A 22,801-nucleotide genomic window follows, 5' to 3' on the forward strand; every position below is an offset into this window, starting at 1 on the left:
AAGAGTCCTAACTAAATCTTAAAGTCTTAAAGCTGTCAATTTGAACACCCCTGGGTTTTTTTTCTAAAAGGTTAGGGGTGCAAGGGTCTTGTCACTTGATAGCTTTAAAACTTGCCTGCTTCAAATGCCAGAGTTTCTGAGCCAACATTTTGGTTGCTAAGCAAGAGCGTTGTTAAATGAGTTTCACCACATTTTACAAGTTGGCCATGCTCACCCAGTCACATGATTGCCAAATCACTCCCACTCAGTCACATGGCTCGCAAGCCACTCCAACCCGGTCACATGGCCAGCAAGCCACTCCCACAAAGCAGACCACACCTACAGAAGAGGTTCTAAAAAAATTTGAAACCCACCACTGGATTCTAGGCTAATTCCTCTCTTCACTCCACTCACCAGATTCAGTCATCTTTTCTCCTATAGGGACTGACTCAAGGTCCCTCAGATGGTTTGTACCTGATGAGTCTAGAATTTATAGTCTTCTATTTCTAGCCCAGTGCCTTAATCAATACACTAAATTGCTTCTCATAACAAAAAAGATGTATATACCATTTCATATATTGCTGTTCCATTTAATGGGGAGGGGAATACTAAGTTAAACCAAAGTAGCTTTTACTCTGCAAAAGTAGTTTTGACATCTGGCGGATCTGAAGGCTTGTATTCTGTGTGTTTGGGTGTGTACGGTAGTTATCATTGGAATCTAGGATTGTTGTCATATGTCCCCAAATTAGATTAAAGGCAATTATCCATTTATCCAATTATCCTATACTCTGTGTAGAAAAACAGCATATATCAAAATGTCACTAACCAAGGTCTTTCTAGTTTACTTAAAACTTTTATACAGCTTATATAGTCTTATAACCAACTCTGAGAAGAACCCAATTACAAATTTTCCCTTTGATCCAGATTTGTTGTTAGAATAATTTTGAGACTGAAGGTAAAGGTAAGGTAAAGGTTCCCCTCGCACATACTGTATTTTTCAGAGTATAAGACGCTCTGAAATATAAGACACACCTAGATTTTGAGGAGGAAAACAAGGGAAAAATATCTGCCTCTGCCTCTCAGCAATTTGCCTCCTTGCAACAAATAGTACAGACAATACACTGTTTGTAGTGTTATATTTCAGACTATACTTGTACAGATGCTGTTAAAATTGTTGTGCTTTCTGGAAGTGTAGTTATTCTCTGCTATTTAAAAGAATAGCACTTATTAAAACAATAGCAAGGGGCTCTTCAGATCAAGCATTTATTTTAAAAGGCTTCTTCATTTTGTTAAGTTGTGTAGAATTATAATAAAGCAGTCTTAAAAAAATAAGTCTAATAATTTGAACATTCTGTAGGCATTTATAGTTGTTGACTTACCTCCTTGCAACAAACAGCCTGATTAGCACAAGAAAAAAAAATCTGCCTCCCAGCAATTTGCCACATGGAGCAAACAGCAAGTTTCACTTTCAATTTCTCAGCTCATCAGCTGTTACAGGATACAGGGATTGCTATAGCTTATTGAAGCCTCCACAAGCCCTTTTTGCTGCAAAGAGGTAAATTGCTGGGAGGCAGAGGCCAAAGAGTGGGAGCCAGTGGGTGGGTGGGGTTACTTTCAGTGTGTAAGACGCACCCAAATTTTCACCCTCTTTTTGGAGGGAAAAAGGTGTGTCTTATACTACAAAAAATATGGTATGTGCTAGTCATTCCTGACTCTAGGGGGCAGTGCTTATCTCTGTTTCAAAACCGAAGAGCCAGCGCTATCCGAAGATGTCTCTGTGGTCATGTGGCCAGCATGACTAAACGTCAAAGGCCCACAGAACACTCTTACCTTCCCATCAAATGTGGATCCTATTTTTTTTTACTTTCATTTTTATGTGCTTTCAAACTGCTAGGTTGGCAAGTAATGGGACAAGTAATGGGAGCTCACTCTGTTATGCGGTGCTAGGGATTCAAACTGCCCAACTACGAACCTTTCTGATTGACAAGTTCAGCATCTTAGCCACTGAGCCACTGTGTCATTATTACCATACCTTAATTGCAACTGAAATCCCTTGGGTAAAAGGTTTCTACAATCCTTATCACATTGACAGATGCTATTTAAGACCAGGGCAATCCATATTTATACAGCTAAAGGGGGGGGGATCTATATCCATGAAACAGCATTCTTTAGTTTGTAACCAAGAATTGGAGGATTCCTGGCCATTCCCTTTTTCCCCCCATCTTGTCCTTTTTCTGGTATATACAGGAATCTCAGCAGACCCATCTCGATTACAGCCACAACAACAAAACCATTAAAAGAGAATTAGAAACATAAATTTTCTGAAACTTATGCTTTAAGCACTGAATGTCTCATTAAGTCTATGAACTTCTAACCTCAAATTGTGTCTGCAAGTTGCCTCTAGTGGTTGTTTGAAAAGGAACGGGTGGGGGAGAGATAGGGAATATAGTGTCCTTCCAAGCCATTCAGGAGGAGAAATTAGATATAAAAAGAGCAAGCCTGTACTTTTTTCAGTCACCTAGTATCGATTTAATATTGGTCCTAAGAAAAACAAGGCCAATTACGTGAGCTTCAATTAAGAAAAGGTTTAGGATTAGCACTCTTTTTTCCCAGTTGTTAGCCACTAATAGAAAAGAAGGAAGTCATACGTACTGGCTTTATTCCCTTTCAGGACCTATTCAAGGAATTTCTACTCTCGAGAAATATACCATATTTTTTGGAGTATAAGACACACCTTTTTCCCTCAAAAAAGAGGCTGAAAATCTGGGTGTATCTTATACACTGAATACAGCATTTTTTGTCTCCTGAAACCTTGCCCCCTTGTATTGTATTGTATTGTATTGATTTTATTTATATGCCGCCCTTTTCCCACGAAGGGGACTCAGGGCGGCTCACAGCTCGACCAGGGAAGGGGGATACAAACAAGAATTTAAAACGACATAAAAAAACAATGCATGATTAAAACACAACAGTCATACCAATTCAAGACGGGGGCAACAGTTCTTTAGCCCCAGGCCTGTCGGAACAGCCAGGTTTTAAGGGCTTTGCGGAAGGCCTGGAGGGTGGTGAGAGTTCGAATCTCCATGGGGAGTTCGTTCCAGAGGGTCAGAGCAGCCACAGAGAAGGCTCTCCTCCGGGTGGTCGCCAGTCGACACTGGCCGGCGGATGGAATTCGGAGGAGGCCCAAAATGGCCCTGCATAGCCTTTAGGGAGGGCAGAAATGAGTGAAAAATGGGGCATTTTTTGCTCAATCCCCCCCCCAGCCCACAGGAGCACTCTATAAGCCTCCTAAAGGCTATGCATCCCCTTTTTTGAAAAGGAAATGGGCCCATTCTCACAAAAAAAGGGCCGTTTTGGGGAAGTTTGCAGATTGCAAAAACTTTTTTTTTTTTAATTTGCCTCTTCAAAACCTTGGTGTGTCTTATACTCCGGTGCATCTTGTACTCCAAAAATATGGTACTTTTCATCTGCTAATACCATGTTTCCCCGAAAATAAGACAGGGTCTTATTTTCTTTTGACCCCTGAAATAAGCACTTGGCCTTATTTTCAGGGAGGTCATATTATTTTTGAGATGCAAGAGGTAGTCACTTCATGATTGCTGCTGTGCTGCAATATTTGGGGGGGGGCTTATTTTTGGAGGAAGGCTTATTTTACTGCATGTGCTCAAAAGCCTGATTGGGTTTATTATCCAGGGAGGTCTTATTTTGGGGGGAAAGGGTATGCAAGAAATGGAAAGATGAACTGCCCTTTCAAAAGAGTAATTTACTACTTCCTGGGAGTAGCAGATTAAGTAATTGCAGGAATGGAATGACTTATTTCTCCAAAAACTGAAAAGCTGGTTGCAAAAACCATCCTAGGGCTCAATTGGATTTGGCTTTATGTAGATGTCCAGCCTTGATGTGTGGATGCCCAGAAAATAAACATTCATGAATGTTATTCTTCTAAACAAACTCCTTGGGATTGTTTAGAACCTCCAGCAGGGGTGTCAAACTGAAAACCCAGGGGCTGGATCCGGCCCACAGGGTGCTTAGATCTGACTTGTGAGGCCACCCTGGAAACAACGAAGAACCGGCAGTGGTGTTTCTGCCTGCAAAAATGGGCTCACAAGCTGTGTTTTTGGCCGCCACAGCCTCCTGCAACCCTCTGCCAGTTAAAACACAGTGCCCCCACCGAGCTCAATTTTCACTGTCAGAGGGTTGCAGGAGGCCGTGATAACTGAAAATGGAGCTCGGGAGCCCAATTTTTGGTGGCAGAATGATCAGGCCACCACAGCGCCACCAACACAAGTGACATCAATCTGGCCACACTCAACATGGCCATGCCCACCCCGGCGCCCCGAGGTCAAATACAACCCTGATGCAGCCCTCAATGAAATTGAGTTTGACACCCATGTTCTAGGCTCTTTCCTTCGTAGAGTTTCCTGTTACAGTTAAACAGTTGAGCAGTAAAGCACGGGGTGACTGTACCCTGCTTGCTCCATGGTGCTATAAACATAATTTCTAACATTTCTATATTGTGAAATTGAATCTTTTATTTATTCAACAACTTATATACTACTATATAAGTATATAAGTTGTTGAATCTGGACAGAGCCAAGGTGGCGCAGTGGTTAAATGCAGCACTGCAGGCTACTGCTAGATCAGCAGGTCAGCGGTTCAAATCTCACCGGCTCAGGGTTGACTCAGCCTTCCATCCTTCCGAGGTGGGTAAAATGAGGACCCAGATTGTTGGGGGCAATATGCTGACTCTCTGTAAACCGCTTAGAGAGGCCTGAAAGGCCTATGAAGCGGTATATAAGTCTACTGCTATTGCTATTGCTACTATAAGTCACAGAGTAATTCTTAGTTTTAGGGGAGATTTTAGACAAGTAATAAATTTAAAGAGAGACATTGAGCTTTTACCAGCTGAATCTGCAAAAGTAAAATGAATACTGCCTTTTCTGAAATTCAGGGATAAGCTCCCTTTTTTTTTGCTTTTTAGTAATTTCCCTTTATTTTAAAGGGATTCTTTGTGGAACTTTATGTTGCTATTGTAATACAGATACTGCATGGAGAAAAGTATCCTGCATAGCTTATTTTAGCATCTTGCTAAAAGCAAAAAGCTAATTAGCTGGAATAGCAGTGTGTTTACATCTCTTTTGTACTGGTGTTAATGAACACAAAGCAATATGCATGCATTTCTCTGAATGTATTTACTAGGTCACTAATCAATGCCTACAAATGTCAAGATTTATGAAAAGAGGTTATTTTCTGTGCTGAAAACATTATTTTCACTGTGAGAAAAGCACATCCAGAAATAACTGATCCAGCTGATAGCTTGAAAATTGGCCACCAATGTTTGCCTTTTAGAAGACCTCAAATACATTTTGGTTTAATCAGCTGTAAATATTTCCAGTCATGTTCCTTTCATATTGTTTCATTTCTTTGATTGATTTTTGTGACATCAAGTCAGACCCTTCTGGCCTCTCAACAGTGCAGTCCATATCATTGTAATTGACCATCCAAATTGTGGGGAGCTTGGTGCTGTCTGTGGTTGGTTGTTTTCTTGCAATCTTTCAATACCCAACTCAATAATATCATCAGTGCTAGAAGGGAGTAGGGTTTGCTTTTATTGTATATATTCATGGCTTGCCCTGTTAGTGTTGATGGGAACAGTTCCTCTTGGGAATCCCTTGATTAGGTTGGTGTTTATTGTCTGCTTGTGTCAAACGCCCTGGAAATCAGATGATCCAGGCAACTTAAATGGGTATAAAGATTTATTGAAAGCTTAAGCTCTCTACAAAAATCAAAATCTACTAATAGTCAAAGCAAATTGGTGGTAGATGAGAGTCAAAGGAATTCAAGGTGGGCTGGACTTAGATCTCTTGTGGGCATGAAGGACTCAAGACTGATGATGCATTTGACCCCTCCCTCAGGCTCAGCTTGGTCATCTACAGCTTGTTATTCTGAGCACTCAGATAACTCTGACAGGGCAAGTCACAAATATACAAGAGCAAACCCCATTCTCTTCTAGCATTGAATAACAAAATAAAATAGCAATAGCACTTAGACATATACTGCTTTACAGTGCTTCACAGCCCTCTCTAAGTGGTTAACAGAGTCAGTTTATTGCCACCAACAATTTGGATCCTCATTTTATCCACCTTGGAAGGATGGAAGCCTGAGTCAACCTTGAGCCTGCTGAGATTTGAACTGCCAAATTCCAGGCAGCTGACAGTCAGCAGAAGTAGCCTGCAGCACTGCATTCTAACCACTGCGCCACAGAGAGCAGGCTCATAGAGAGTTGCAAGAGACCTTAGAGGTCTTCCAGTCCAACCTTCTGATCAAGCAGGAGACCCAATACCACTTCAGACAAATGGCAGTCCAATCTCTTCTATAAAAACCCCCAGTGATGGACCGCCCACAACTTCTGAAAGCAAGATAACATTGATGATGTTATCTAGTTGGATAATGAAACATCTGCAAGAAAACAACCAACTTCAGAGAGCACCAAGGATCCCATAGTTCAACCCTGAGCTCCAAATATTCTCTTCCATCACTCCATTCAGATTGTTGCTGGACTTTTTCTGTTTCTTTCTACCTTCCCCAACATCATAGACTTCTTCAGAGACCTATATCTTCACACTGTTTCATTACTGAGTATCACAAGTACTACAAGCAAGATCAATACTTATTTTCCATATTTATAATTTCTATTCTCACTGGTAGGTTAATTGACCTGCCTTCTATTAACACCAATCTTGCAAACTTTGAACTGACCTTTTTCAGCATTTAGTTACAATTTCTCAAAATACTCGTCTTTGAAATGAGAAGGGGATGAAAGTTGACACATGTTAAAGGGAGATGGCCTCACCAAATGAGAATTGTACCCAGATTGGTGAAGTCCTTGACTAGAGAACTTCCTCTCTCCCTTAATCCCAGGTATTTTCTTGCCTAATTCTAGATTCTCACTGTCTGTAAGTACCTGCCTTGCCCCTCACCCTTCAAAAAAGTGAAGGCTCTTAAAAACCTTGTATTTCAAAAGGAATTTTTTTTAATTGAAAAGAGGTAAAAGCAAGTCAACATTCAAAGCTGGCGCTGGGACCCTCAGGCTATACAATCCATGAGAAAGGAACTTAGGAACCCCTCTCAAACGACCAATGTGGATTCCCACCAATCTGCAGTGTGAAGATATTTTTGTACCAGCCTCTCTGAGCAGCAGATAAGTAGGGATTCTCAGGATCATCCTCCAGAGATGCAACCCCCACCCCCTTTCATCCTCCAAGAGGTGAAGATTTTCCAGATTTCTGAGGAGGCAGCCCACGGTTATAAATCAGGTGAAAGGTTATACAAACAGGCAAGCAAGACCTAGGATACTTAGGATACATAGAAAAAAGAGAAAGAATAAAATATATCAAATCCACCACCACCCCTCTTTGTCCACCGAAGAATGATCTGAGACTCATCAATTAAGCAATGCAAATTTGTTCAACCCAGAAAGTCTCCATTTGGAAATCAAATGATCCTTCTCTTTTTCCTTCTCCATCTGGTTACTTCTTCCTCCCATCATCTCTCTCCCCTCCATTCTATTTATCTTTCACCACTTGTAGATTTCTAAGTACAGTCATACTTTAGTACTCAACTGCTTTCAAACTCATCAAATTTGGTAAGTATTTTGATGGGAAGATTTTTGCCCTGGTATTTGTCATTTGTTTGGTACTCGACGCACAAGCGGAAACTTACCAGTGTTAGTTGCCTTGTGACTTGTTACCCTTTTCAGCTGATTTCTTTGATATCATATTTGTTTGGTACTCATCATTTTTGGTACTCATCACACCTCCCGGAACCAATTAGCAACAAGCACCAGGGTACCACTGTATATAGAGAGATGAGTTTTAACATATGGTGCTTGTCAATTGATTGTAATCAGAATCTTTTGGCTTGATCGTTCCTTTTGGGGATGTGTGATTGCTAATTAAGGGAAGTATGTAATTAGACAAATATATGGACACATATAGAGTACATGTGTTTTAAATGTATATTTATTGAGAAAAAGAAAAATCTGTAAGAATGGTTTTAGCAGGATCTCTAGGCTGATGAGATGGAAGGAGAAGCTACACAATGCACAACAATTTTGTTTGTTAAAATATTTCCTGTCTACCCTTTCTTGTATCATCTTCCTTTTAGAGAAATGTTGTCATATGCTAAGCATTGTCATTTTTCTCCTTTGCCACTTAACAAGATTTTATTGGTCACGATGCTTTTCATTTTGCATTAAAGATATTCTCCCTTTCTGACTTCATATGTAAGAATGAGAACAGATTTTCCCCTTTCTTGCCTTCTTGTTTTGTTATCTATTCTTGGGCTCACAGCCATCAGAAAATGTAAAAATGTAAACTGCAATGGCCATGACACCTATTAAACACAACAATTGACTAGCAATTTTAACAAGGTATTTCACTGCATTTCATAATATACTGGCCTAATAGATATGTACACTGTTATATGAGAAATTGAGTTACAATATCGTTCTCTAGGGAGCTGAGTGCAGCATTTCTGTGAAGCTTCTAGCCAAATGATGGCAATTTCCTCCAAAGAAAAGAGATATATTAATAACAACCTGGTTTGACATTCTACAAAGTGGCATTTTTTCCTTAATAAGAGTTTTCCTTCACTATTCTGCTGGTTTTAAAAGGTGAAAAATAAGATCAAGAAGTAGGAAAAAAGTTGAGTTTAAAAAAGTATAAAAAAAACCCCAACCACTCATGAATTAGTTGAAGGTCTAAAAATCCAATATTTTCATTTGATTTGAATTTATGTAAATGTTCCAAAAGTTCCAAGGATACAATTCTGGAGTTCTTAAACAGATAGTTAAGTATGATATCTCTCATTAACCATTATTAAATTTTATCTCTATGAATTTTCTCAACCACCTTTTTTCAATTATTCAATCATGTCTGATTCTCAAAGATTGCCTGGACAAGGCCCTGTAGTTTTTTTTAGAAGTGGTTTGCCATTGCTTCCTTCCCAGGGCTGAGGGAAAGTGACTGGCCCAAAAACCATTCCGCTGGCTTTGTGATGAAGATGGGACTAAAACTCACACTCAGTTTCTAGCTTGATGGCTTAACCAAACTGGTTAAATCCCCATTTAAAGCCAACCAAAGCTCTAAGTATTTCAAGGAAATTCTACCGTTTAATTTACACTTGATAGAGAACTTAGTTATCTGCACCCACAGTATTAAGTATCTGGGGGTGCAGATAACTAACAATCTGAATTAGTCTCTGCATATGTCATCCTTAGTGAAGCATGCAAATCACCATCTGTATTTCCTGCCTTGGAGGAGGAGAGCACCTCTTCTTCTATCCTGGCCACTTTCTACAGAGGCACGATTGAGAGAGTTTTAATGAATCCCTTTTTGGTTTGGTGGCAGCACGCCTCAGATAGAAAGTCCATGCAGAGAGTGGTGAGGACAGCCGAGAAGATTATAGGATATTGGTTATAAGTGCTATGTGCTTAGAGCTCAAAGCATTGTGAGAGATCCCACACACCCACTTCATGCTTTGTTTCTGTTGCTCTCCTCTGGGAGGATGTTTCGAAATATCTACTGTATAGCAGGACTGCCCATTCTGTAACAGCTTTGTTCCTTATGCCAATCTATCTGGTACACTTGCAAGATTTGTTTTTCTCAGCATGTATATTATACATCCGAACTAGACTATGTTGTTTCTCTGTGTGATTTAATATATGTGGGTATATGCATGATTTTGTGTTTGTTTGTTTGTTTGTTTGTTTGTTTCTTTGTTCGTTCATTCTGTCATGGTCATGTAGTGTATATTGGAGGTGGTGACCCTTTGAGAACTGTATGCAATGAAATTTCATTTTAATGTATGATGATTAGTCTACAAAGTGACAATAAAGTTATTATTCTATTCTATTCCATTCCATTCCGTAATACATGCTACTCTACTCTACTCTACTCTATTTTCTATTCCATTTCCAATTCATCCTACTTCTACATTCTTCTCTATTCTACTCTACTCTACTTGTCTTTCTTGGGTCTCCTGATTTGGGATGAAGCCAGCTTTATCTTGTAGAGGTTAGAGGCATTACCACTACTCTAAGTTTCTCACCAACTTCTCTGACTTATTTTCCTATTTTAGGAGATTTTTGAGGGGCAAGGTCTAATTCACCTCTGCCCACCCAAAGCCTCCCAGATCCTTCCAAAAGATAAAAAAGTTCAGCCCTCCCCATTATCGTGATCACATCACTGATCACACTCCCTGCAGCCTCCAAACGCAACAAAATTAAACATGGCAGGAAGGTCACCACATCTGCTGGACAAAAGCAGAGGGCTGGTAGGTTAAAAAAAAAACACATCCTCTGAGCGATCACGCTGGATGCATGGTACAATTATGTAATCATTCAGAAATAGTTCTGAATAGGTGCTTCGGAGTCCAAAGATAGAACTCACTGCAATTCTGTCAAGTTACTGTGTCTGTTCCCAGGATTTCACATCGGTTTTGACATGATTGCAGGAATGAGCATAGACTTTTTTGAGGACCTGCTGACAAATGCTCATGTGTTTCTCTTCAAACCTAGATCACTGCCCAGCCCTAGTGGAAAAGACATTTTATTACCTTTGACATGATGAAACAATGAGCAAAGAAAATTGATGATATTAAAGGGAAAAGGGAAGACAAAGGGAGGGAGGAAAGCAGAGGAAGGAAGGAAAAGAAAGAAGGAAGAGAAGGAGGGAGGGAGGAGGAAAGCAGCGGAAGGGAGGGAGGGGGAAAGGGAGGGAGGTGGGAGGGAAGAAAGGAAGGAAGGGGGGAGGGAGGGAGGGAGGGAGGGAGGGAGGGAAGGAAGGAAGGAAGGAAGGAAGGAAGGAAGGAAGGAAGGCAGTCTTTTTAATGGGACCCCCGATTTTAGATGGTCATATCTCTTTTCACCCTTTTGCGTCTATCTTCTCCTTTTGATCCTGGATCTCACTTATGTTTTCTAAATTAAATGATTTTTAAGAAGTGAGAGGAAAGTTTTGTAAAGTTAAAAGTCAATTTTTTTTTGGGGGGGGTGTAATTTTCCCCCCAACCTCATTCAGCATGCTGTTTTCAAAATGATGTATCAAATTAAATCCAACCAAGTGCCATATACTGTATTTCATACACTAGTATATGCTTTGCTGTTGAGGGATTTTGTAACTTGTTAGCTAACATACCGTAGTCATTTTGTATTTTACTTAACATAGTTACTCCCTATTTTAATTTGACTTACTTTTCTCTCTTTCAAAATGGTAATAAGGTTTTATGAAAACCATTAAAGTAGAATGGGGGGAATTTTTATGGATGGATTGATAGTATCTAACATTGCTAAACTGAAGAGATAAGCTACAGAAGGATGCGTGGATACTGTCTGCTTGCAAGGAAAAATCTGTTCACGGTAACACATCTGGTTTGTTTCTTCATGAATTTCAAACAAACTTTGTAGCTGATTGACTGGGCAAGGAGAGGTTACTCTTATCTTGTCCAACCAACTGTCCTCCTTCATTTTTCTTTCTTTCTTATGTTAACTATAGTGCATTACTTCATTCCCACTCACGCTAGTAATACTATTACTAAATTTGCAGATGATACAACAGTGGTGGACTCTCATCTCCGGGGTGGGGGGGTGAGTTTGCCTATCGAGATGAGGTGGACAGGTTGCTTTCGTGGTATGGAGATTTGGTCCTTAACACCAATAAGACCAAGGAGCTTATAGTGGACTACAGAAGGAATAGATCAGACATCCATCCCTTGCTTATCAATGGAGACCGAGTGGAGCAAGTGGCCAGTTTTAAGTTTTGGGGTGTTATCATAAAAGAGGACCTGACTTATATAGCACCGGTTATGCACAGTATATATGTGACTGTACGAATTGAAAATGGAAAATAAAAACACATTTACTGAGATAAAAGAGGACCTGACCTGGGGTGCTCACATTGCAGCACTGGTCAAAAGGGCCCAGCAGAGATTATACTACCTGAGACTTCTCAGGAAACAACAACTGACTGAAAAACTGTTATTGACCTTCTACCTCTGCACCATAGAGAGCATTTTAACTTACTGCACCTGTGTATGGTTTGCCAATTGCACAGTGGCAGATAGGAGAGCACTCCAGAGGGTCAACATCATTGCCCAGAGGATCACGGGTTGCCCTCTCCCCTGTTTGGAAGAGCTTTATAGCTCCCGCTGCCTTAAGAAAGTTCAAAACACTCTTTTTTTTCTCAGAATTTTTTTTATTTTTTATTCTCTTACATAACATTTTAAGTATTCATTCACATAGTTGTTATTCTTCTATACATTTATCATTCTTATACATTAATTATTTCATTTAATAGGTTATAATATACAATTTAGATTGCTTTATTTACCATCCCTTCTTCCTTTTGTAACACCAACTCATTTTCCCTTTCTTTTCTCCCTCCCTCCCTTCTCTACTTTCTTCCTTCTTCCTTTCCTTCCCCTTCCTTCTTCCCTTGCCTTTCTCTCGCTCCTCCTCTTCCTCTTTCCCTTCCTATCCTCTCTCTTTCTCTTCCTCTCCCTTCCATTCTCCTCTCCTTGCCTCTTTCTTCTTTCCCCCATCTTCCTTTCATGTTCTCCTCCTTTCTCTCTTTCTTTTCTATTATTGTAGGTATCACTTTCCGGCCTCAGTTTATAATTCCTTCGGATGGTATTTCCGCAGACCCACATATAATTTGATATCATTTCTCATTCCCTTACTGTCGCTAATCTATCCTAGCTATATTTTCCTCCCCTTTATATCTTGCTTATTATATCTTTAATATTTTCTTTTCTGTTTTCTTTTCCATTTAACAGTGCCTCATCTGGGTTCTATATCTTCTCCCCATTTTATTTTCTAGTTTCCTTTCTATACCCAATCATAGAATCTTCCCCATGTCTTGAAGTACTCCAATTCCTCTTTATCCTTTATTTTCATTGCCAACCTATTCATTCTCTTTACAATCTAATATCTTTTTTATTATTTCTTCATCTGTTGGTAGTTTATTTGATTTCCAATTTTGGGGCAATTCTTGCTGCTGTAGTTATGTATATAATCAAATAGGTATCCTCTTCCTTGAATTTCTCTGGGATAATGCCTAGTAAAAATATCTCTGGTCTAAATTCTATTTCTTCTTGTAACATTTTCTTTAACCATACTCTTATTTTAGTCCAATATTCCCTTGCTTCTGCACATGTCCACCACATATGATAGTAGGAGCCTATTGCTTGTTGAGACTTCCAACAATTTGCTGATTTGTCTTTAGACATCTTTGCTAATTTTCCAGGTGAAGAAAGTTCAAAACACTCTTAAAGCTCTATCTCATCCTGGGCACAATTTTTTTTTTGAACTATTACCATCTGGCAGATGGTACAGGATAAAAACAAGAACAAATAGGCTGAAGAACAGCTTCAATCCCAGAGCAGTCACTCTACTGAATTCTACTGTATAGTGCAATATTAATGCAATATCAGGGGTTTTCAATTCACTTGTATAGAATGTGAAGGATGTGTGTTTGTGTTTTATTTTTATAGTTGCAATGTACACTAAAGATGGCATTTAATTTTGTTAAACGAGGTGCAATGACAGTAAAGTAAACTAAAAAAAAACCACTATAAAAGGGGATGTAAACTAAGGATCGGGGCTCCCACTGTGAATGACAGGAATCCCTTTTGCCTGAAAAGTCTGATAAATTGAAATAAAATGATCTTATTGTCTCAGTCTGTGTTCTCTCTGGAAAACCTGCACGCCAAAGCACGAGCCTGAAAGAGGCATATTTGCTCTGCACTGTCTGGTGTCAATCTCTATATCGCTTGCTTGCTATCAGCTGCCATAGTAACAGGGAGGGAGGGGGTTTTGATATTTGGGAGGGTGCTGGATGAAGAGGGAGTTTAGGGTCTCAGGATGAAGAGGGAGTTTAGTTCTCACCATCTTCTGTGCATGCTGAATGCTCTTGTTTAGGTCGGGTCAATGCCAACAGTCTCTGCATACCAGCTGGATGAGGCCACCTGAAGATGCACCCCACATGACACCCTTAGAGGCTGGAGATTGGATATTTAGCTTGCGGTTGTTGGGGGGAGGGATTTGAGTAAACTTTTGATATGTACAATTTTGCGCCTTTTAATCTCAGATTTTGCTTTACTTTCGCTGCTTTCACTTCCTATCCAGTAAAAGTACCTTTAACAATGAAACAATGAAGTTCTTGAATTTTGAAGGAGGCATGTCTGACATCTGGTACAACAAGTGACAAGGACACCATTTAAACCACAACCAATGATTTCTATGCACAACAGTGTGTCATTCGTCCATTACGGGGCAGCTAATTGTTGGTCTCAAACTTAGTATTTAATATAGCCGCGCAGCCAGAAAATGTTGATTTCTCCCCACCCAAGACGTTTTGTGTGTTTGTATTCACATATGTTCACATCTCAGGTAAAAATAATAATAATAAATGAAGTATAATTCAGGCATATGGAAACTCCTATCAGTCCTGCAAATTTGAACAAGAACCCTGACTCCTTGCTACAACTCTGTTTCTCTGACATCAGCACACTGAAGTGTCTTTTAGGATATAATATTTTTAAAGTTTTTTATATTTTTATTCTCTTACATAGAGTTACAGGTATACACTCACATAGTTATAGTTCTTATTTATATTTATCACTTTTATTCATTTTTTTTCCATATAAAAAGTTAAATTATACTTTCTGAGTTGCTTTGTTTACCATCCCAAACACTTATTTTGTATTATCACCAACCTGATTTTCCTTTCTTTTCTCCCTCTCTTCCTTCTCTACTTCCTTCCTTCCTCCTCTCCTTTCCCTTCCCTTCTTCCCTTACCTCTCCCCTACTCCTCTCTTCATCTTCCCCTTCCTACCCTCCTACCCTCTTCCTTCTCTTTCTATCCCTTCCAGCCTTCCTCTCCTTTCCTCTCTTCTGCTCTCCTCCTCTCTTCCTTTCCTTTTCTGTTGTTTGGTTATCTCTTTTCAACTCTCAACTGGTGTATTTTCGGGATGGTATTCCCGCAAGCCTGGATATAATTTTATGCTTATTATTTTCCATTCCCCTTTCTTCACTATCATATGCATTTTAGGATATAATATGTGTAATAACTGGCCATTAAGGGGAAGAGCATTCCGTTACAAATGGAACTATAGATGCAGTTACCAACCATATTAAGATAAACCATAATCATAAACCAACAAAATATGACTATATTTACAATTCAGAACCAAAAAAAAAAAAAAAAAACCCTGCACAACCAACCACATTATGTTCAGACTGTGGTATCTTTTATCATAACAATATTATGATCAGCCAACCATGAAGGTCATCACCAGGCACCGTTCGCCACAAAAAAAAAAAAAACACGACTTAATTTCAGCATCCTGAATATCTCAGATAGATGGGATAGTAGCAGGGAAGACTCTCGGATGAAATTCAAAGTGCAGGATATTGCCAGCAGTCAACATTATATTAGGGCACATCGGGTGGTACGATAACTCCCAAATAAGCCGCAATATATTAATTAGTTTCAGTAGTTACACATATAAACACATTGACATTTTCATGGTGATTTCTCCAGTTTATACTTCTCTATACAGGTAGTCCACGACCACAGTTCAGTCCAGAATTTATGTTGCTAAGCGAGAAATTTGTTAAACCAGCTTAGTCCCATTTTAGGACTATTTCTCGCCACCATTGTTAAGTGAATCGTTGCATTTGTTAAGTTAGCAACATGGTTGTTAAGTGAATCTGGATTCCCCATTGATTTCGCTTGTCAGAAGGTCACCAAAGGAGATCACGTGACCCCCTCCCCCAGGCACTGCAACCGTCATAAATGTGAGTCAGTTGACAAGCATAGGCATGTAACTCACGTGACTATGGGGAAGATGCTGCAATAGTAATTAAGGGTGAAAAATGGTCATAAGTCACTTTTTCAGTGCCATTGTAACATTGAACGATCACTAAATGAACTGTCATAAGTCAGAGACTACCTGTATTGTGATTTCTGTTTTTTTTTAAGAACAGAAATGTGGGACTATAATTTGCAGAGAATTATAAAAACAATTACCATGTTTCCCCAAAAATAAGACGGGGTCTTATTTTCTTTTGACCCCCAAAATTACGTGCTTGGCCTTATGTTTGGGGAAGTCTTATTATTTTTGAGGTGCAGAGGCAGCGAGCGTGGTCACCTTATGGCTGCTGCTGTGTTGCAATATTTTCAGGGAGGGGTTATTTTCGGAAGAGGGCTTATTTTAGTGCATGCACTCAAAAGCCCGATTGGGATTATTATCCAGGGAGGTCTTATTTTCAGGGAAACAGGGCACAAAATTTCTTTCCCAATGTCTTTGAAAACACAGCTGGAAAACAGTAGTGTTTTAATGGATCTTGATTTATACGCAAATGATAAACATAAAGCTTTGAGCTTCAAAAAAAAAAAATCAAGCCACATAAAAACTCACAACTACATTAGCCAAACGTGGAGGAAAGGTATTCAAGTACTTACTTTGATGAATCTATGAAGTATATTACAAGAGCACCAATACTAAGAGCAAAAACTAAAACGACCTGTAAAAAGCAAGAAGAAGAAAAAATGCAATCATTTGCAGTGTTCAAAGCATTTATCATTCAGACAAAAGAAGAGGAAAGGATGTGAAATTTGGTGGTGCCATTTTAATGGTCTTCTGCTTCACAGATGTGAACATTGCACACAAGGCTTGACAAAGCTGAGGACATGTTTAAAAGATATGCAACCTGACATACCCCAAAGCGCTGCGGTGGTTGAGGCAGAAAATTCATGTTATGTCCAGTGGTGCTAGTATAAATAATAAAGCTGATAATTGAGCATTTGCTGCCCTGTAATATTATGGCAAATCTACCAGTTAAGGTACCTTGCCATCCCTTGTATGGCCAACATTGATTGTGTTAATTAGACATTTAAAGGAGGATATTTGAGGCTAAGGGTTGGAACTGTGGGAGGTCCTTGGCATTTTCTGAGCTTGTCTTTTTTTTTTGTCTTGTAGATATGAAATGTCTGGAAGTAAACAACCAGGCTCAGAGAGCATCATTACAACCTAAGGTGTTTTTTCAAGAGACAAATGGACTTTCTCTGTTTTTTCTTTTTTTATTGAAGACCTTCTGCTTCTCATCCAAGAAGATTCTTGGATGAGAAGCAAAAGGTCTTCAAAGAAAAATAAAAAAAACAGAAAGTCCAGTTGCCTCTTGAAAAAGCACCTTTGGGATAATCATGACATGGATGACTGAGAATCTCCGTAAACTCCATTAGACCAGGGGTGAAATCCTCCTGGTTTGGTTGAACCGGTAGGGACGATCGTTGTTGGTTTTGCAAACCAGTAGTAAAAAAAAAAAGCTTCCAAAGATTGCACAACTCAGCTGTGAGCCGCACGATCATTGGAAGCTTTTCCCCCTTCAGGTAAACGTAAAGGTTTCCCCTGATCAATCATGTTTGACTCTAGAAGGCGAGGTTCATCTTTGTTTCTAAGCCGAGGCAGCCAGTATTGTCCTAAGACGTCCCCTTGGTCATGTGTCCAGCATGACTACATGCCGAGGAGCACAGAATGCTGTTACATTCCCACCAAAGGTGGTCCCTATTTATCTACTCGCATTTGCAGGCTTTTGACCTGCTAGGTGGGCAGGATCTGGAGCAAGGAACGGGAGCTCACCCCATAGTGCGACGCTTGGGTCTCAAACCCAGGGTTTGTCTTTATCTTTAACCATTGAGACATCACAATTTCTACATGACCATCCTGTTGGGAAATTACAAATTGTGATATGGGAAGGCCACACTCTCTGTAATAGACTCCTATCTAGACATTTCCCACAAATATCTCCCATTGCCCCTGATCTTTAAAAACTAGGCATTTTGTAAACATTTTTGTTAAATTATCTCCTGGAGAGAGCATGGGAGAATTGGGTGGGTAAGAGAGACAGTCTCATAGAATCAATATCTAAAACGAAAGACATATCTCTGGATAATCTGGTCAGTGATTCTTTATGATATGCTAGAATTTCTTTCAAGCTACATAATTAATTCTAGTATCCTAGCAGCCTTATTCACGCAGAACAATTTGGCCTGAAAATAAAATTGTCAGAAATAAACTTTCATTTTTTAAGAATTTGACTTTCTAGAAAGAAAAGTGGACAGTTGCAAGTTGATAGCTATTTGATTTTTTTTTTTTGCATTTATAACATCAAGAGCAATTTTTATAATTTCATTGATTCTAAATACAGCATATTACTTCCATTCATTCTACAAATTCTAGGTAAAGCCATGGAAGCCGACGTTTTATTTAAATATATATGCCTTTGTGATAATATAAGGATATGAGAAAATACTTCAAAAGCATTACACAGAGCATTTACAATAATTAATACTTTATATACAGAGACCCTGTTCTTGTACTAGTGAAGCATAGGTTGTTAATCTCACTGAATGCAAGATACCTGTGATTAGTAGAATAATGTTTTCCCTGAGCCTTGGTTTACACCTATTGCAGTTTGCAAAACTAGGAATGGCGTGAAATGATACAGTAACGAACAACCAGTAACAGATAATTAAGACCTTGATTTCAAACGATGGGGGAAAAAATTCAGTGTGTTAGATCAAAATGGGAATCACCTTTCCAGAAAAACACAGATATATAGATTATTTTTTAAAAAAATGTGAAACTTTTTTATAAGCACTTATGCCAGTGATGGCTAACTTTTTTGTTGTTATATGCTGAAAGCATAATGCAATGGTGCACCCACCCCTGGGCATGTACCCTGCGCCCCTCACCCACCTTTGGCTTCCAAGTTGGTGCAGGAGGATTTCCAGCACCAAAACAGGACATGGGGGACCTCACAGTGCCCCCACACCCCATTTTGGCTTCTAGAAGACCTCTGGCACTAACCTGGAAGCCAAAACAGGCCCTGGGAGCACTGGGCAAAGTCCCAAAATGTAATGCGAGCCCCCTACGGGCATGCACCCCACCCTCCATGCATGCATGCGCACAGCCCCCACATGAGCGCCCACGGCAGAGACCAGAAGACCAGTTGGCCGGTGGAAGGCATGCACACATGCGCAATTGAGCTGGGCTGGGCTGATGGTTGGCTTGCCCACAGAGAGGGCTCTCTGCGCCACCTGTGGCACGCATGCCTTAGGTTTGCCATTATGGACATAGGCATAATGGGGAGCAAAACCTGCTTTGGGGAAGGGGCTCAAAGCCTGGGGAATTAAGCAAAGCTTTATTTTGAATCTCCTATGTCACAGAAGAAATATTTCGGGATTGGGAAAAAAAATCAAGGAGTGATGCCTGAACTGTACAAAACAGACAATGCTAGATGCAACAGGCCATTTTTAAGGCATCTCCTTATAGCCCATTAAACTCAGGGATGTCAGAATGAAATTTGACAGCTGAACACATCTCTTCCACTCGCTTCCTGCTAACTTCCCGTGGCTAAAGAGAACAGAGTCCGAATGGATGAAAATCAATATTATACAAACACATTTACTCTCCAGCTACTCCTTTTTGAGGTAAGCTATGCTAGGTAGAGGTCAGAAAGGAGTTAGGGAATAGCCTGGCAAACCAATTAAAGGCATGAGATAAGGAAAAATAATGGGGAAGGAAAATGTGAATTTACCCCAAACAGTTCACTATTTTTCTACAAATGTTTCTATACTTGCTTCCATCCACGGATTTTTGGCACCTTCTTTCTTTCTAGAATTTCAGGAACTCCATCCAATCATGATTTTCTCTTGACCCATCCATTCTTCCTTGGCATAATTTGGCATTCCCTATGTAAAAAGGAACACCTCAAGCACCACACAGTGTCAGGTCTGCAGTCATCTTTTCTGTTGGATTTTTGGCCTGCCACACTTTCTATTAGTCTACTATGCATTTTCTATTGTGGGAAAGTGCATGAGCAGCAGAAACCTGAAGAACAGCTGGCCGGTGGGAGGTGCATGCACATGCATGGCAGAACTGAACTGGGATGACAGCTCACGGGACATCAAAGAGGGTACTTGAGAGACCGCCTCCTGCCAATTACCTCCCATAGACCTATTAGATCCCACAGACTAGGCCTCCTCCGAATCCCATCTGCCGGCCAGTGTCGGCTGGCAACTCCCCGGGGAAGGGCCTTCTCTGTGGCTGCTCCGGCCCTCTGGAACGATCTCCCCATGGAGATCCGGACCCTCACCACCCTTCCGGCTTTCCGCAAAGCCATTAAGACCTCGCTGTTCCGGCAGGTCTGGGGCTGTTGAATTTCTCAGCCCCACTCGAGGGTATGACTGTTGTTGTTTTTTAAAATGTGTTTGTCTTTTTATATTTTTATTTTGTACCCCCTTCCCTCTTTGATTGTTAGCCGCCCTGAGTCTCTCGGGAGTAGGGCGGCATACAAACTGAATAAATCCAATCCAATCTAATCCACCCCTGGGACACGTACCATAGATTCACCATCACAGCACTAAGTCTTGTGGAAAGTGACGCTCGCTCCCTCTCCCCCCCCCAAAAAAAAATGGCTCCAACACCTCTATCTCTCTTCCCACACTTGCAAAGGAAGTCCTGGAAGGTATGCTTGCTGTCTTCCAGCAGCAGCAGCAACACACACACACACACCACACACACACACGGTCAGAAGGTGCTGCAGATTCCAAGAAGAATTCTGATAATTTCCAAACAGGTTTCAGAAATTCAGGTTATCAGCGGTGGACCGGCAGGGAGATGAATAGTTGTCTGCCACACCAATTCAACTCCTCCCTTGTCTGGCTTTTATCCCCAGAGCTAGCAGCAGTGGCTCTTCCATCCCAAGGATCAGCCCATTGATTTCCACTGCACTCCTCTCCTCTGCCTTCAGCGCATCCATGCATCAGGCACTGGACCCGCTCCTCTTCCTTATCAGCCACCTCCAGACCTGGGGGCTGTTGACTCTCCATCTGATGGATGGCCCAAGCTCCGCTCTGTCTCTATCTCTGACAGTTACAACCAGTGAAGACTGTGAGAACTGAAACTACAGGTAGTCCTTGATTTACAACAGTTCATTTAGGGACCGTTTTAAGTTACAAAGGCACTGAAAAAAGTGGCTTATGACCGCTTTTCACAGTTACAACCCCACAATCATGCTATCAAAATCCAGACGATTGGCAACTGGTTCATATTTATGACAGTTGCAGTGTCACAAGGTCATGTGATTCCCCTTTGTGACCATCAGAAAAGCAAAGTCAATGGGGAAGCCAGGTTCACTTGGGAACCGTATGACTAACTTAACCACTGAGGTGATTTGCTTAACAACTGAGGCATGAAAGGTCGTAAAATGGGGCAAATGCCTCATTTAGCAGTAGAAAGTTTGGGCTCAATTGTGGTCGTAAGTCAAGGACTACTTGTACATAATACACGGATCTTTTTGACAGCTTCTGTGTCCAACTTTACAGTTTTATAGATGGAGGTCAAAGAGGTCTTTAAAACTAGAAAATTCAAGCAAGGAATAACAGAAACATTGAAATTGTGTTTACAAATCAAGTGAACCAGAACCGTGCCATCTATCATGGCATAAATATCCTATCCTGCATTTCTATGCTATTTTATCTCCCCCCCCCCAAACCATAAATGCAAAGCGGCACATTTTCATGCAAACCTGTATCTTCTTTGTTCTCCCTCTCATTCTAGTGAAGGCTTGCACATCCTTCTCCTTGACCAACAAATAAAAATTTAATTCCTTAGTATTTCATATTCATTCATTGGGAGTAAATACTTAGGATTGACTGCGAGCGATTTACAACATAGTAGCACAGCATTTGATAAAAACAATAGAGAATAAAAACCAAGGTGCTAACTACAAATGAATAATATAGAATAAGAGAGTTGGAAGGAACCTTGGAGGTCTTCTAGTCCAACCCCCTGCCTAGGTAGGAAACCCTACACCACTTCAGACAAATGGATATCCAACTTCTTATTTAAAACCTCCAGTGTTGGAGCATTCACAACTCCTAGAGACAAGTTGTTCCACGGATTAATTGTTCTAACTATCAGGAAATTTCTCCTTAGTTCTAAGTTGCTTCTCTCCTTGATTAGTTTCCACCCATTGTTTCTTGTCCTGCTCTCAGTTGCTTCAGAGAATAGCTTGACCCCCTCCTCTCTGTGGCAGCCCCTGAGATATGGAACACTGCTATCATGTCTCCCCTAGTCCTTCTTTCTCTTAAACTAGACATACCCAGTTCCTCATTCGTTTTAGCCTCCCCTTCCCTCATCATCTTTGTTGCTCTTCTCTGCACTCTTTCTGGAGTCTTGAGGTCTTTTTTACACCCACCATAATGTTCTAAATGTCCTGTGGGAGGGTTAAATTTTAAGGCTTTCCTCGGTGATTTCACTGTAGAACCTGTCTGTTATCTCTGATGGGATGTTAGAAAAGATCCACCATGGAATAAGAACTACTTTTGGGTTTTTCTCTCTATTTTCACTGAGCTGGATAAGGAATTCTGAATATCCCTATATGGGACAAGCATACAAGATGGGTTGGTTCTACGTGAAGACAATCTGAAGAGACCTAAGAACAAAACAATGTAGGTTTCAGCCCTGAAGCTGACCTGGTGGTGGCCAGTTTTCTTCTATATGGTGGCTGGGGTATTAGTGTTGTCGTCTATCAGCAGCCAGCAGAGCTGGCAGCAGATTCGGACAATGAGGAGGTTGAGGAGGAACATAGGCCAGTCCTGGAGTCTGGGGAAGGCTCTGATGAGGGCTCTGTGTCAGAGGCAGAGATGGGGCCAGGACCATCCGACAGTTATCAGCTGCCTTCAGAGTCAGACAT

General features: G+C 40.5%; 1 protein-coding gene across 11 annotated transcripts in view; it reads right to left on the reverse strand.

The window, feature by feature from the left end:
* Positions 1–22,801, reverse strand: part of KCNMA1 (potassium calcium-activated channel subfamily M alpha 1) — a 648,117-nt gene that overhangs the window by 351,270 nt on the left and 274,046 nt on the right. For all 11 annotated transcript variants that reach the window (XM_087702562.1, XM_087702561.1, XM_087702560.1 and 8 more), the window contains exon 3: positions 16,503–16,564. In XM_087702562.1, the coding sequence (XP_087558688.1) occupies positions 16,503–16,564 (62 nt within the window). The remainder of the gene's footprint in view (positions 1–16,502; positions 16,565–22,801) is intronic.

The sequence above is a fragment of the Thamnophis sirtalis genome, unplaced genomic scaffold (assembly GCF_051295495.1).
Source record: "Thamnophis sirtalis isolate CommonGarterSnake01/CBP01778 unplaced genomic scaffold, rThaSir2_p1.2 scaffold_15, whole genome shotgun sequence".
Lineage (NCBI taxonomy): Eukaryota > Metazoa > Chordata > Lepidosauria > Squamata > Natricidae > Thamnophis > Thamnophis sirtalis.